Source organism: Nuphar pumila, chromosome 17 (genome assembly GCF_984573655.1).
Source record: "Nuphar pumila chromosome 17, dmNupPumi1.hap1.1, whole genome shotgun sequence".
In the NCBI taxonomy this organism is placed as follows: domain Eukaryota; kingdom Viridiplantae; phylum Streptophyta; class Magnoliopsida; order Nymphaeales; family Nymphaeaceae; genus Nuphar; species Nuphar pumila.
In genome coordinates, this window is record NC_143265.1 from 2,481,580 (window position 1) to 2,497,536 (window position 15,957).

Sequence of the window (15,957 nt, forward strand, 5' to 3'; positions counted from 1 at the left end):
TCCTCTGTGGTCATAACTCCCGCTGGGATCTCATTGGTACTAAGTTGTTTTGATCAATCTGGCCCTATCGATGGGTTCAACACGGTTGATTTAATAGAAATCAATCTTTTGGTAGTGTTCTTTAACAAAAAAAAAAATATGATTTTCAATTCATTTTGACAGTGTTACTTAACAAAAAAAAATCATATTTTTTATTAATGGTTATTGATTTTTGAATCATCAAAAAGTCCTGGACATAAGTCAGATTCTGTCTATTCAAATGCCTATCTTCACTAAATGGATGATGTAGATCACATACACAGGGTCCAATTTGATGAAAACAACTTGCATCAGTGAGGTCCTAATGACAGGAATGGTGATATGGATGACTGGAACCTAAATGTGGTTATGGGTGCCATGCAAAACACTATGTTTGCTTCACTAAATGGAGGAAAAGAGGGATTAAAGGTGTGTTGTTATAGCCTGGCCACGAGCAGGCAGATGCCATAAAGGCCCTCAAAATGATGAAACCAGGTGGTACCATCAACTTGATGGCCATCTCCTTCTCCGATCAGGGAGGTCGCTTCTAGAAGAGCATGTCAGATCTAACACGCACAACCAAAATTTCTTCTGAAGATGGGTGGGCAAAAAAATTCTAGCTCCGCCACTGGTCCGAATAAATGAATCGTCCTTCAAGACCATAGCATTGTCCCCGAGACCCGAAGTCTGCCCACCCAACAAAAAACTTCTGGCTCCGCCACTGATTGGGACCTTGGATGCGGTCGTAGGTGAGAGAGTGAAGGGATTGGGATGAGAGGCCAAAGGATGGAGGACAACACGACAGACAGGTGTTGAAGAATTATTTGGCTATGGGTGCTGGGATGGGTTCGGGACCGCAGAAGGTCCACCTCAGGATTGTACTCGACGATGGTCCTATTAGTATCAAAGTCGCAAATTGTCAAAACCTTTTGTGAATTCGTCTATTGAAAAACAGAGGGTCCCTCAGTTGCACGTTAGTTGGTTTAAGCTTTTTCACCTTTTCACGTAGCACTGAACATTACGAGCAGTAGCTTTCACTAGTAGTGAGAAAGCAATCGTTAAATGCAGATGCCTAGAAATTCAACAAGGGCAAAGAAACAAGAAATTTGACACGTAAAACAGGCTACTAACGCAATTTTACATGCCACACGTTCCTAACGAGTAGGTAATGACAAAAGGAAAAAACAAACATAAGGCCATAAACCAGTGGACACAAGAAAATCAGCAAGAAAAAAATAATATAAACCTACAGGATAGAAAATGCAGCAAATTGCTGGATACTGACACATGATTCGCAATTTGGCACGGAAGTCGGCAGGAATTTCATTTTTTCCAACTTCCTTGAGAAAATTTACATGCATATCTAAAAATACAACCCTCGGAAATTTTGTAATAGTAGTAGAGTTTGGGTAGTAAACCAAGATAGCTCAGCAAAACAATAGAAAATCATACAACCCATTCATAGGAAAAAGACCATTATCTACTCTACCATATGGGCCAAGGGGGGAAAAAGGACGTATATACAATAGGCAGGTTGAGAAAGCAAGGCAGCCCCCCCCCCCCTACCTTGCCTACTACAAGTGAAGAAACGATATAGAGTGCAAAATTGAGATATTACAGACTCCTCCAAACACAAAGTAGGCAGACACTCCAGCCACAAAACAGCACCCCAATGCCCGGGTCATACCCCTTATGGAAAAATCCTGCACATCACAAAGTCGCAGATGAAGGCAGTAGAGAAAAAAATACACTACAAATTTCAAATACTTTGTAAGCCAGGAACACCACGACGGTTCGTCCCAATGAGAGAGAGAGAGAGAGAGAGAGTTAATCACTCTGTGAAGCATCCGAAGGTTGTTGGACAGCAAATCATGGTATACCATGAAAGAATCAGATGACCATGCTCAACCATCAATTTTGAAAATTGACATCCAAAAGATCCACTATGAAGTATGAACAGTACACCCACCACCTAACTTCCAGTTGTCAAACATATAACACATGAAGTGGATGCCGTTCCAAATGCCAGAGCATGCAAGCACAACGAATGTCCCCAAAACCTCCCTATCGCAGTGTTAGAGAGACATCCATTGTCTATATGCTCTTCAGAAACCAAAGAGATATCAAGAAGCAAATTTAACGGTCAAGGCTCCCAAGACATTTGGAGAGACATCTTCTGCAAATAAAAATAAATTGCAAGCGATTCTGAAAAATATAATATACAGTTTGGAAGAATGAGCATACAACAAACTTCCAGAACAATAAGGCCATCAGGCTATTCCCTGCAACACAGTAACTCAATTGACTCCATTAAAATGATCCAGGTTCATTCACTGACCTGCAACCACTAGACACAATGCCGGTTGTTCTCAGAAGTAGCAGCTCCTACAGATGTAGAGGTGCATTTTGCATCTCTGGATGTTGCTCTGCCCTCTGCAACACCTGAACTTTCTTCGACCTTCGGGTTTATGGCTCCTGGGCTCATCCTTTGAACCTCTTCACGTGTATAAATGAAAATCTTGCGGACCATGCTACAGAATTCTCTGGTTTTAACATAAAACACGAGTTAAGACATGACATAGAGCAATCACAGCTAAGGTAAAAGGCACCCAGAGAGAGATCCCAAAACATTATTGAGGAAGTAAAAACTAATGGATGGTACTATCCCCATGCATCCAGTCTATAGGATAACCAAGCGCATATTGGATAAAATGGAAACACTTTTCTATTCAAGGGCATTAAAACGTGAGGCCTTTGATGCAGAGCAGGATCGACCCAGATCCACACAGCCTGACCCAAGCAGGGGACCGGACCTACACAATGGGATTGAGGATCGGACCCATGTCGTGGATCCAACCCAGATCACGGTACCAAGACGCAGGGATGATGTACCCCTGCGTACCTACTCCAGACGAGCACAGGTCCGGAAGTCACAGATCCAGCAGCAGCATGAAGATGACGCGGGTCACGAATCAGACCCAACCCACTACTTTTGAGCCCCAAAATATAACCAATACCGACCCAAACCCATATCGGACCCGAACGGAGCTCCAGTTTGAATTTGAGTCGGGTCAATACCAAACCCCTCTTCTTACGAATCAAGGATCGAGTTCAAACCAGGCCTTCTCACACCACAACTCGATCCATGATCCCACCTACCCCATTCTAGATCTGACGAATAGTTTAGGACTTGACCCAATCCAGATCCAATCGGGTGAATCATCCCAATACTACACCAACCAAACCCAATACCTGTACCAGACCCAATCTGTTAACCCGTCCCCGATCCAAAACTTGGTACCATACACAACACATTACCCCTATCCTAACCCGACCCATAACCCAAACCCACATTATCCATTTCTCACCAACCCATAACCCGAGCAACCCTTCCACCTTCAGGACATCCAGTCATATCGATGCCACAACGCCGGCCACATATGGTGCCTACCCACGGGCGAGCCAGACCGGGGCAGTTTCCGACAGCCGCCATGCAGATTCAGTAGGGACCGACATGACCTGAGCACCGACCACACGTCGTTGGAGTTCATCAGCACCAGCATCGAGGGGAGCAATATCGCGAAGAGGGTGATGAAACAGTGTTGTATGACCACGCTTTCCGGAACGAGTATCCTGCAAGAATGGTGGAAACTCGCCAGCAGAGAGCACCAGAACACCCCTCCACCTACGAGGTGAAGCTAGACCTTCCAGAGTTCTCAGGATGATTCGATGTGAAGCAGTTCTTCGACTGAGCCATATGGACATGAGAGGAGATGCAGAGGTTGATGGAGTCCAAGTTCGTGTCGTCAGACCATGTCGATAGAGCCTATAAGGATTACCTGACCCTGCGTCAAGGCACCCGTACTGTGGCGGAGTACACTGCTGAGTTCCATCGTCTATCCCTGCGAGTGTAGATCGAAGAGACCGCCCACGAGGTATATTTCTGGTCTCTGTCCTGCTATTTCAGATGATTTCAGTTGTGTCACAATCGAGTCATTAGATCAGGCAAGCAGCTATGCCATGAATGTGGAAGAAAAGTTGAAAATGAAGCAGGAATATAGAGTATCCCGCAGTGACCAGTCCAGTCAACCCAAGTCGAGTTTTCCAACTAGGGGAGCGAGCTCCCCTAAAAAGGAAGACTCAAAGTCCACTCCTAAAGTAGATCCTAGCAAACCCGACCAGTCCGAACCCCCGTACCATACCAGATCCAAGGCCAAGCCTAGTGAATCTACCATTCATTGTTTTAGGTGTCAGGAGTTAGGTCATGTCGCGTGGTTGAAGAAGATGACGAGAGGGAAGTTGTAGAGTTCGACGACAACATCAAAAATGTGTTGTCTATCTGTCATGTTTTGACCGCACCCCGAGAGTCGACCCCTGCAAAATAGCTGCGGAATAACATTTTTAGAACCCGATGCAACTATGAGGGGCATGCATGTGACGTTATAATTGATACTGGGGCGTGTGAGAATATGGCGTCCGAGAGTGTCGTGTCCACCCTGAACCTAAAAACTGAAAAATTGTCTCAACCATACAAGATGACATGGTTCAAAAGAGGAAACGAGGTTCCCATCACCCAGCGTTGTCTAGTTTGGTTCTCTATGGGAGAGCATTACCACAATGAGGTGTGGTGTAATGTAGCCCCCTATGAGTGTGTGTCAGTTTGATCGCAAGACCATTCACGATGGCCGAAGGAACACATACTCATTTATTTTTAAGGGTCATAAAATAATCCTTCTCCCTATCAAGGAGACCAGTTTTCCCGCTGTGGATAAGCCTGAGCGAGTTCCCCAGCTCGCGGGCCTATCTTACCGGACTTTCTTGAGCCATTGTCGGGAGGATGGTTATTGTTATGCCCTGGTGGCTAAGCTGTCTATGAGTACGTCGTCAGTTCCCGCAGACAACGCACCCCTTGTTGAGAAATTTCACGACATTACGCAAGACGACCTTTCTGATGGTCTACCTTCGATAAGGGTGGTGCAACATGCCATTGATTTTATCCGAGAGTCGAGTCTCCCTAACCTCCCCGTGTATCGCATAAACTCATCCGAGCATGCCGAGTTGTTGAGGCAGGTTCAGGAGTTACTGCAAAAGGGTTTTATTCGTGAGAGTGTGAGCCCGTGCGTAGTACCCGCCCTGCTCACTCCTAAGAAAGATGGGTCCATGCGCATGTGTGTTGACAATAGAGCGATAAATCATATCACTGTCAAATATCATTTTCCCATTCCTCGTTTGGATGATATGCTTGATATATTGGCCGGTCCAAAATTGATTTAAAAAGTAGGTACCACCAAATTCGTATTCGAGAGGAGGATGAGTGAAAAACGACATTTAAGACATGTGATGGATTGTATGAGTGGTTAGTCATACCCTTTGAGTTATCAAATGCCTCGAGTACCTTCGTGAACATGATGACCCAAGTATTACATCCTTGTATAGGGAAGTTTGTCAATGTCTATTTTGATGACATTTTGATTTATAGCTCATTTTTGTCTGATCATTTGAATAATTTGTGTCAGGTCTTAGAGATTTTAAGGCGGGAAAAGTTGTATGTCAATGCCAAAAAGTGTGAGTTTATGACGTCAAGTGTTGTATTTTTGGGTTTTATTGTGTCGTTTGATGGAGTTAAGGCGGATCCCGCCAAAGTCCGTGCAATTATCGAGTGGCCTACCCCAAAGACTATAGGAGAGATCCGTAGTTTCCATGGGTTAGTTACTTTCTACCGTCGTTTTGTTAGAAACTTCAGTGTACCTTCATGGCCTCTATTACGGAGTGCCTAAAGGGTACTAGTTTCCATTGGACGTCTGCTGCGATAAAGGCCTTCACGCTCAAAGAAAAAATGACTAGTGCCCCTGTCTTAGGCCTTACTGATTTTAGCGCAATTTTTGAGGTTGAGTGTGATGTCTCTAAAGTGGGAATTGGTGCAGTCTTGAGTCAGAACCGCAGGCCCATTGCTTTCTTTAGTGAAAAGCTGACTCAGGCCAAGTGCCAGTACTCCACTTATGATGTCGAGTTCTATGCCATTGTACAAACCCTTCGTTATTGGAGGCATTATCTCATTTATAAGGAGTTTGTCTTGTACACGGATCATGAGGCGTTGAAGTATCTGAATAGTCAAAAGAAGTTGAGTGCTAGACATGTCAAGTGGGCCAGCTTCTTGCAAGAGTACGCCTTCACTATTCGTCATCATACTGATACTCTGAACAAGGTAGTTGACGCACTTAGCAGGAAGAATAGTCTTTTGATGACTATGTCTGTAAAGGTCATTGGGTTTGAGCAATGCAAGGAGTTCTACCTGACGAACCCTACTTTTTAGCAGGTCTGGGAAGGGTGCCTCTCCCCTAATAGCAGGGCTGACCCACGGTTCAGCATACATAACGGTTACCTCTTTAGAGGTAATAAGTTATGTGTGCATGTGTTCTCTCTTAGACTTCAATTGATTTCCGAGTCACATGAAGGGGAACTAGCTGGGCATTTTGGACATGATAAGACGTTCACTCTGTTAGATGAACACTACTTTTGGCCCAAAATGCGCAAAGATGTTGTCAAGTTTGTTCAAAGTTGTCGAGTATGTCAAGTGTCCAAAGGTCGACGTCAGAATAGTGGTATGTATACTCCGTTGTCCATCCCTGAATGGCCTTGGGAACATGTGTCGTCCATGGATTTTATTGTGGGTCTTCCCCGAACCTCGCGTCGTTTTGATTCCATCCCGATTTTCCAAAATGACTATTTTTGCCTCGTGTAAGAACCATCGATGCCTCGTTAGTAGCCTCATACTACTTCAAGGATGTGACCCACTTTCATGGTTTGCCCCACACGATCACCTCAGATCGTGACACGCGCTTTATGAGCCATTTTTGAAAATCGCTATGGGCCTTATTGAAAGCCAAGCTCCAGTTCAGCAGTGCACACCACCCACAAATCGATGGCCAAACCGAAGTCGTGAACCGCACCCTAGGAAACTTACTAAGGAGTCTAGTTGGAGAGAATGTCAAAACATGAGACCTAGTCTTGCTGCAAGCCGAGTTCGCCTATAACAGTTTCATCAATCGGTTCACGGGCAAGTCTCCTTTTCAAGTGGTTTATGGTCGGTCACCCACCCATGCAGTAGATCTAGCACCTGTATCCAGTTCTCTAGACCCAACCCCAGACGCATTTGATGTCATTGAATACATGCGCGATATCCACAGACAGGTCCGAGCCAAACTTGTTGAAAGCTACGAAGCCTACAAAGCTTTCGTAGACCAAGGTCGTCGAAATGTTCAGTTTCAAGTCGGTCAGTTAGTATGAGTTTACCTGCGTCCTGAGCGTTTTCTAGTGGGTACTTATGGCAAGTTGAGTCCTAAGAAATATGGCCCTTTCAAGATTCTTCGGCGATTGGGTCCGAATGCCTACCTCCTTGAACTGCTCGAAGATTGGCACATTTCGCCTATCTTCAATGTGTCTGATCTATATGGATATTGTGGAGACAAGTCATCAGTGTCGATTTCTTCCCAACCAGGAGAGAATGATGCAGAGTAGGATCGACTCAAATCCACGCAGCTTGACCCAAGCAGGGGACCAGACCTGCACAATGGGATCGAGGATCGAACCCACGTCGTGGATCCGATCCAAATCACGGTACCAAGATGCAGGGATGATGTACCCCTGCGTACCTACTCCAGATGAGCACAGGTCCGGGCATTACAGATCTAACAGCAGCATAAAGACGAAGCGGGTCCAAGACTGGATCCAAGACCCGAGTCCACTAGCAGTCTTTAAAAACCCTCTTCTAGGGTTGCGTGGGCAGAGAATCTTGAACATTGCAGCAGCCTTCTTCTATTTTTTTCTGTCAGAAGTTTTCCTTTTGGCTTTTACTCCTTTCTATTGTTTGTCTTTATTTCGTTTATGTTCGTCCTATTGTTCGATTGAGATTCATATTGAAATAAAAGCAAGTGCCATTATGTTCGGTGGACATTCTTCTTATTTTCTGCACATCGCACGACTGTGAGAGTCGTGCCATCGTCTTCCGCAACCAAGTGCATTGAAGCCGATTCCCTCGCTGCATCAGCCTTAACACATCAGAATCTGATAGTTTTCACACAAGCAAGACTACCCATCGCCATGGAGACTACCGAGCAGGAGAGATGATAATGATAATCAAGACAATCCATGACTTCCAATGTAGATTCCTATAAATATAAATGAGAAAACTGAAGGGAAAATCAGTAAAGCATCATATGACTTACTGCCATGGATCATCCCCGACAAGCATCATATCACCTTCATTATCTGTGTAAACAACTAGCCAGCCTTTGCTCAGGTTCATCAGATCCCCTTGGAATTCAAACATGTGATCCAGCTCTCTGATTAGCTCCTCATAACCGTTAAATTTTGCAAGGTCCACAGATCTCCCAAGAGCACTCCCCTGCTTGTGCACCTGAAACCCATTGTGTGGATGTCTTAGGTCCCTCAATAGTATGCAAGCCCATGAAAAAACTTCATATCACCACTCAAGTCCTCCACAGACTTGGATTTGCCACGACTGCTAACCGAAGACACAAAAGGATTGAAATGCAAAATGCAAATGCACACATACACATGAAGCACAGATGAGAACGCAATAACCTCAAATGTGTAATTCCATCTATTGTAAAGGGTCCACTAGTTGGAAATAGCTAGAAAGCCGTTCAAAAGTCATTGCATCAGAAGACTCAAGCCCATATCACAAACCTTAGTACAACTCCTGGTTGAACTGCACAGGGGCTTGCTATGAGTGTCTCTGGAATGCTGCTGATATGGTTGGCAAGGCTTCTCTTGGTCACTATCGCTGCGAAGAGTATCAGCTGATTTTGTACATTTTGAAGGCTCAGACTGTTGGTCTGTTTCCAATGCTTGAGGTTTATGGAGTGGTATTGCTGCTTCGTCAGATGCCTTAGCATGTGATAGGGAAGGTTCGGATGTGTGACTGCCTGTAAGATTTATACCAAACAGTTTACAGTTTCCTTCACCCTTAGGTTTAGCAGCCTGTGATTGAGAATATACACCACTCTGAGGTCTTGCTACATTGGGATGAGATGGACTTTCCAGATGAGATGATGATGAGGGTGGAATCATCCAGTTCCCTGATTGCTGCTCAACAATGGTATTGCATATCACAGGGTATCCGATAGGACGCAAACATCTAAAACTCCCAGGCCTCTGATATGGCTGCTCATTGAAAACTGTGGGCATTCTTGAGCTTGACTCCCTTGAGTCCATCATGGAATTGGAAGGCATTATAGGCCATGAACCCCCATGCATCTGAAATTTTCCACCTTGATCCTGAAACTGTCTCAGTAAAGGATTAGCTTCATCATGAGTTTGGTCAGTAAATGGCACACCAAAGCCATGGGCATCATCGCCAGGAGGTCGAAAACCACCAGACAATAAATCAGAATAAGTTTGATCATGCCTCAACAATGACATCCAGTTTTCAGAACCCAGTTTTACTAATGAAGAAGCTACATCCACTTTCTCATCATCTTGTAAGTGTGGCTTCTGGGCATTGTTGGGTTCATTGTTATCAGCAAAAGAGTCCTGCAAGGTTACCCTTGAAAATCCATGGGCTTGCACAGGGTCGACTGCAATTTTAGATGGACCTAAAAACAATAAATAATATCAATCATCAACCAGTAACATAATCAGATGAATAAACTGGATATATGCAGCAGAGAGAGAGAGAGAGAGATACCTTCCCTAGTGACAGCAGACGAGTCGGGTGATGAAGACATTACGTTTGCCCTAGGCCTCTTGGGTCTAGAAACAGGAAGTGGATTTAGAGCAGCAGGTGCCAAAGCAGGCTCTATTTTCCACGGGCAAACTCTCTCTGGGCATGGAACAGAAGATGTTTCATCCCATCTCACCTAAATACAATTGGTGAAACCAAATCAACAAACTCTTCAAGCATGTGTAGCACAAACTGTCTACAGACAGAAGAAAATTGTCGAGTACATACCTTAAGGCATCTCCATTTTGAATCAGGCCACCTAGGGGGATCAACATCTCCAATGCCAACAATGGTACCTGTAAATCTGACTCGTGGAACAAAAGAGATGCATAAAGAACTGAACAGTAGCAGATGATCATCATTTGTGGTTAATTACAAGACTCGAGCTTAAGAGACAAGAAACCTTCTATGCACAGTACCTTTGCTCAGGTGCCTCTTCACCTTCAAATCTCATTTTGAATCTCATACCAATAGAACAGTTGTTCTTAACAGATTCCATGTATTGTGCAAATGGGACTATAAACTCTGTAGGACTTGTCCTACAAAAGAAAAAAGAGTGGCATAAATGAAATTTCAAAAAAAAAGAGAGATGTAGGAAAATTATACAGCAAATATAGCAAAGTCACAGGCCCCAACTGCAAAGCTGCCTAAAAGAATGGGGAAAAATAAAGACCATAATTTGTCATACTTAAAAAATGTGTATGATTAAGTAATTTGTGAGTTGAAACATGATAGAGCAACCAAGGGTTGCCACATGAAAACAGGCATACAAACAGATTGTAGCAACACAAGATTGCATGATTTGCACACATCTGAAAACAAAAGCACAAGCACATGGCCTCCATTTAACCCTGGTATGTTTTAAAAGAACTGAACGGTGTAACCCTGTTTAGGGCACTTGTGGTCCAGCCAAACATCATATTATGTTAGTCCCTATGCCTGCCAACATTGCATAGGGAAAGGTGACGCAGAACCAAAAGGGCAAGTAGGCACAAAAAGTCCTTAAGATCCTCACAACTACTTTCCAGGTTCAACCAAGTTGTTTCAGTTGTAAACCCTGGACTCAGATTCAGGATTAATGAAGTTGACTAGCTTGAGAAAATTCATATTGTAGTCAATCTATTGTTCTCTACGGCTAAATAGAGAATTATAAGGGGAATAAACATGAAACATCAATATATGTGGAGATGCCTGAGCTAGACCACAAACTTCAAAAATCTGAAGACTTGGAACTGACCAAATGCACAGGAATATTGTTTTGTATAGTTGATAGATTACAAAATCTTCCCCATACCTTGGTTTGTAGTACACAGTAAACATGGTCCCTGTTTGTATAGCATGCCATGCTGTTGCAAGAACACCGAGATGCATACTGTGACTAGATATGACTGACGATGGAACATTGCTCTGCTGTCTCATGGCACGTCTGACTCCAACCCGAAGTTCACCATTTTCACCTCTGCAAAACATTAATTATTTCTTAGTATGATCTAAACCCCAATTCAAAGGCCTGAAAACAAACAAATACAGGAAACGTAGAAAACCTTAGAAAAATAAAAGCATCCCCAGCAACAAGCCTCTTAGAGCTAACAAAGACACTCCAACCACTTTGAAGCAGATGTCTTCTGGGCTGGCCTGGAATATCAAGCAAAAATGCAGATCACTACATAAGAAAGTAGCAGCTTTCAATTGACAATGAAAGATTTAATGCAACAAATCGTTGATGCAAAAACATCAAATATGTACGCTGATGGGAAAACTTGCACAAGAAACCACTTAAGCAAAATAAAATCTTCAAAAATATAATTAATATCAGATCTGGCAGAATTTGCAGAAGAAAATCCTAATGGGCAACTTTCTTATAAACAGAAAGTAAATCACCAACACTGAAGCTCTTTTTTTCTAGCAACTTGAAAAGCAGACCAGATCATAGATCTTTTGTGCACTTCTCTACTTCCAAGAATGAAATAAAAGATAGAGAATTACTTCTAGACAGAAATGAAAACAAGATTTTCCAAAGAGGACACAGATGTCCAGGTGACAAAGTGAACAAACCAGGCTCCTTGTAACATACACAGAGCAGAAGATTAATGATGCAGGAGGCAACAAGTATATATTTTTATTGTTTATCCATATTAAGTGTAGCTCAAATGACTCCATGTCAACAAGTCAACTTCAAGTGTTACCCAATTAGCCTATATCAGCATATTGCCAGTGCTCCCTACGTTTCCATTTATCTAACATGAGTAACTCTCACAGCATGTGGTTACATGACATAGCATAAAAATCAACATACAGGCTATCAGTTGTCATGACAGACCTCCTAACATAATGCACAATACCCAGTTGCACTACATGGATGACAATCTGCCACATAGGAACCTAATCCTAAATTTAGGAGAGTACACTTCGAGCTCAAATATCTAAAAAGAAAGACCAGTGTTTCCCTATCCCTCATTAGTAGAGAATGAACCCTACCGACATAGTCAACATTCTTAGAGTTTACAAGTGCTTATTCGGTATCCACAAACTCGGTCAATCTCATTATTCGACATCCCTCATTAATGGTCAACAACTGCCTAATCGGGCAAACACACCAGGCTCACCCAGAACAATCACAATGGAGGACCACATCACCTTTAACTAAAGCCAGGTAGTTGATTGGCAAGGGTCTGAAATCCGGATGGTTATTTTCATTATTCTTGACAATGATTGTGATACCTCAGAACTGTCCTATTATTCAACAGAATCATCATCAGTCAGTCACTTGGAAAAGAACAGTCCCCTTCGGATAACCACATCCTTTAAGAAACCCTTTCAAAGTTGATTTGCATGTTCCCTGAAAAGTAAATTCCAAGGCAAGTCACCACTCACTACTACTGCTACAGCATAAAAAACACCAAAATGCAGAGAGTAGATCAAAGCAAGGATCTTTTGTTTTTTTTCCTCTCCCAATTTTCTACGGTGATCAATGAAATTTATGCCTTTTCCAGTTTCGAAAGGTCCTGGATGCAACTTCCATGAGTGTCATTTCTACACATTGCAGGCCAGCAGAACCTACATGCGCCACAAAGTTTCACAAAAACGCATGCACAGAGTCTACCTAAGATTTCTTCAGAGACCTAAACAAGTAGGCGGAGGAAAATAAAAAAGAGAGAAATTCAAAGTAATCAAAGCAGAGATAAGTCTCAGCAACAGATGAACAAAGGTCAGAGTCTCAGACCACATCAAACCACCATGCCCTAAGTCTCCAACTGTCAAAAATGCAAACGCCAAAAGCAAATTAAACTCTCACCTCGAAAGATATGCCGAAAGCTCCATTCTTTCCCATGCAAGTCCTTTGCAACCAGTTCCTGACTCGGCGGTTGCTTAGACATATCCTGCAACCAACATCAGGAATCAGGCATTTACCAAACCAAAGGAAGAAGAAAAGATTGGGTAAATGAAGGCAATCAACATACTACAACAGAGAGCAAATTACACCGCTCACCAAAGGAGGGAGGCATTCGTCAGCGTGCCTCCTGAGCACCGAGAACCCACCATGGGTGCTTGTATCCGAGGCTGTCAAGGTCTTGCAGAACGAATGGACATGAGGACGTGCAGGGGGAGCTCTGGGAGTCTCCACTTCCACCCCGTTCTCATTTTTCTATACAAGCAATTCCAAAAATGAAAAACCAAAAAAATAAAACTTTAAACGAGAAGAGACTCCACATCTTATGCGTAAAACGAGCAAAGGAGAAAAGGAAAACCCTGTCCCCACTCTTCAAGATCTAGAGGCAGCATACCGTTGCTTCTGGAACCAGAGTCATCTGTGCGAAGACCTCATCCGTGTCAGGCTCCGCCTGCAAAGCCAATGCAAAAACAGTGAAAAAAAATGTGTGGCAGATTGCCACCGAAGGAATGACAAATGATTCAAGGTTTAAAGGATCAGACCTTCAAATCAACGTTGATCACGGTGCAGAGTATCTTCCACGGAAGGTTGTAAAGAGGCATCTGCTGATCCGCTACCTGGTTCGTCGACGCCTCCACCTGAAACAGAACACCAAAACACGTCCGGAATGAAACAGGACCACGCAAATCTGAGAAGCACTAGTCCAGAGCCCCTCTGTGAAACCCAAACACTGACCCCCTAGAGTGAGAAATCCCTGTGCACCTGCTCGATGTGGCCCTGCGGGAAGTAGAAAACCTTCTCGCCAGATCTCGGAACCGTGACTAGCGGCCCGGCGCAAGCATGCCAGAGCTCGTTGTACAGTGGATCATCCATCCCTAAGACAAAATGAAGACGATAAGCCGGAAAGGAACTGAAACACTCAGTTTTTCTCTAATCTCCACTGAAAATGCCGAGCAAACACCAACGCTAACACAAGATTCGGAAGCTGAGCTCCTGTCGGAGAGAGAGAGAGTACCTTTATCGCTCAAAGCAAAACCGCCGAATCCCCTCGGCACATCTGCCGCCGCATCCTTCCGCCCGATCCCGCCATTAATCAGATCGGCGCACACAGACGAGAAGCCCTGTCCCCTCCCATTGCTCCCGCTCCCCTTGATCGACACCTCCGACGCCACCATTTCCCGCGGCAAATCACTCGGAAAACCCCAAAACTCTCTCTCTCTCTCTCTCTCTCTCTCCAAAACCCCTACAATCGTGTCAAAGAAAAACCAGAAAAAGCACGGACAAGGACAAAATAAGAAAAAAAGAAGACGCAACTCTAGCCCCCTATCCTGGAAACCACTACAATCCCGTCACAGAAAAGCCAGAAAAATCAAGAACAAGAAGAAGATGAGGAAGAAGAAGCAACTACTCCAGCTCCCTCTCCATAATCCACTACAATCCCGTCAAAAAAAGAACCAAAAGAAAAAGGAACCCTAGCTCCCTCTCCAAAAACACCTATAATACCATCGCAGAAGAACCAGAAAACGAAGAAGAAGAAAGCATACTACCTCCTCCACCAGAAAACCCTGTACTGACTACACAGGACAACCAGAAAAAGAAGAAGCCCCGCCTGTGGCGCAAACTCCCGGCGAGTCCCTCTCCAACGTCGGCCCGGCGGATTCCGATGGCTTCTCGAGGAAGGAACCGATGGCTTTAACCGAGCGCCCTCTGACCCCTACTCTGCTCGCTGCCATTACCATCGTACACAGACACACTCTCTCTCGTCTCGACTGCTCCGGTCCGGCCCCTTAACCCTCGGGTCAAATCCCCCTCGTGCAATCATTTCAAACCACGGTCAATTTCCTAACCCCGGGAGACCGGATGTCACCGGTCACCCAACCCTTCATGGCCGCCCGTTAACCGGCATGTGGGCAGCTCGGGGATCAGGATGACGCCGTCTGCCGTCCTCGCTCCCAATTGGCCGGCGGGCGTTGACGGGCGTTAGCCTCCCAACTGTCTGTCTGGCCTGCCCGGGCAGCCTTGTCCTCCCCTGGGCGGGTAGCCTTATCGCGGGTCTGGGTTTCACCCGATTAAGGATCGGGTTCGGAATAAGTGAATTAGGTCCGATAAGATATTCGTGTCGGAACAATTGAGTCTCTAGCGATGGCCATCATTTTTTTCAAAACCAAGCCCGGTTCCGAACCTCTCTCTGATTAAGATCCACTTTATTCAATTTTAGAAACGGTCATCAAAATCTAGGACAGTAGAATCTGGACTCAGATCCAAAAGGATAACTCATAGTGAGTCCAAACCCATCCAGAATTGATGCAGTTCCTCCTTGTTGACATAAATAGAGATGGCAGTAGACCCGCCTTGCTCGGTTTGGAGCGGGGATGAAAGACATGAAAAGAGAAATGGACTGGGAATGAAAGTTAAAATAAAAAGTTAAAATAAAAACCCGTGTGGGGGATGGACTTGCTAGAAAAATATTATTATACCCTTATTCATAGTATAAAATTATATATATATATATATATATATATTTTTCTTATACTAACATAAAACCCTTTTTAGAATCTCTTCTCTCTCTTTCCTCTAACGGCAAAAAGCAACACCCACTTTGCCCTGTTTGGACCGGTGACGGAGGACATTAAACGAAGAATGAACCAAGGGTGAAGACCTTATCCCCCGCACTCACCCAGGTCCACTGCGATCCCTATACATAAAGACCTAACCCTGGTTAGGTCTCCAACTACTATCACTAACCCCCGTGTAGGTTACTATTCTTCCCCTGTCATGCTTGACACGTGTCCACCTTCAATAA

The 15,957-nt window shown here is 44.2% G+C and overlaps 1 protein-coding gene across 3 annotated transcripts; it reads right to left on the reverse strand.

The window, feature by feature from the left end:
• Positions 1-1,332: 1,332 nt before the first annotated feature.
• Positions 1,333-14,842, reverse strand: LOC149811352 (auxin response factor 2B-like). 3 transcript variants are annotated; one of them, XR_016428477.1, is made up of 16 exons: positions 14,170-14,468; positions 13,917-14,029; positions 13,697-13,792; positions 13,549-13,605; positions 13,254-13,409; positions 13,059-13,143; positions 11,308-11,398; positions 11,058-11,222; positions 10,183-10,302; positions 9,992-10,067; positions 9,728-9,899; positions 8,728-9,635; positions 8,244-8,434; positions 2,357-2,561; positions 1,854-2,194; positions 1,333-1,721 (listed from the first exon to the last, which is right to left on the reverse strand). XR_016428477.1 is itself a non-coding variant. In XM_089992749.1 (16 exons), the coding sequence occupies exons 2-15, from the start codon at positions 14,327-14,329 to the stop codon at positions 2,366-2,368; spliced, it is 2,586 nt and encodes an 861-aa protein (XP_089848875.1). In that variant the 5' UTR covers positions 14,330-14,397; positions 14,702-14,842; the 3' UTR covers positions 1,333-1,721; positions 2,357-2,365. The 3 variants fall into 3 exon arrangements, 2 of the variants coding, with proteins under 2 accessions (XP_089848875.1, XP_089848874.1); XM_089992749.1 differs by lacking the exon at positions 1,854-2,194 and adding an exon at positions 14,702-14,842 and having other exon boundaries at positions 14,170-14,397; XM_089992748.1 differs by lacking the exons at positions 1,333-1,721; positions 1,854-2,194; positions 2,357-2,561 and having other exon boundaries at positions 8,240-8,434.
• Positions 14,843-15,957: the final 1,115 nt, after the last annotated feature.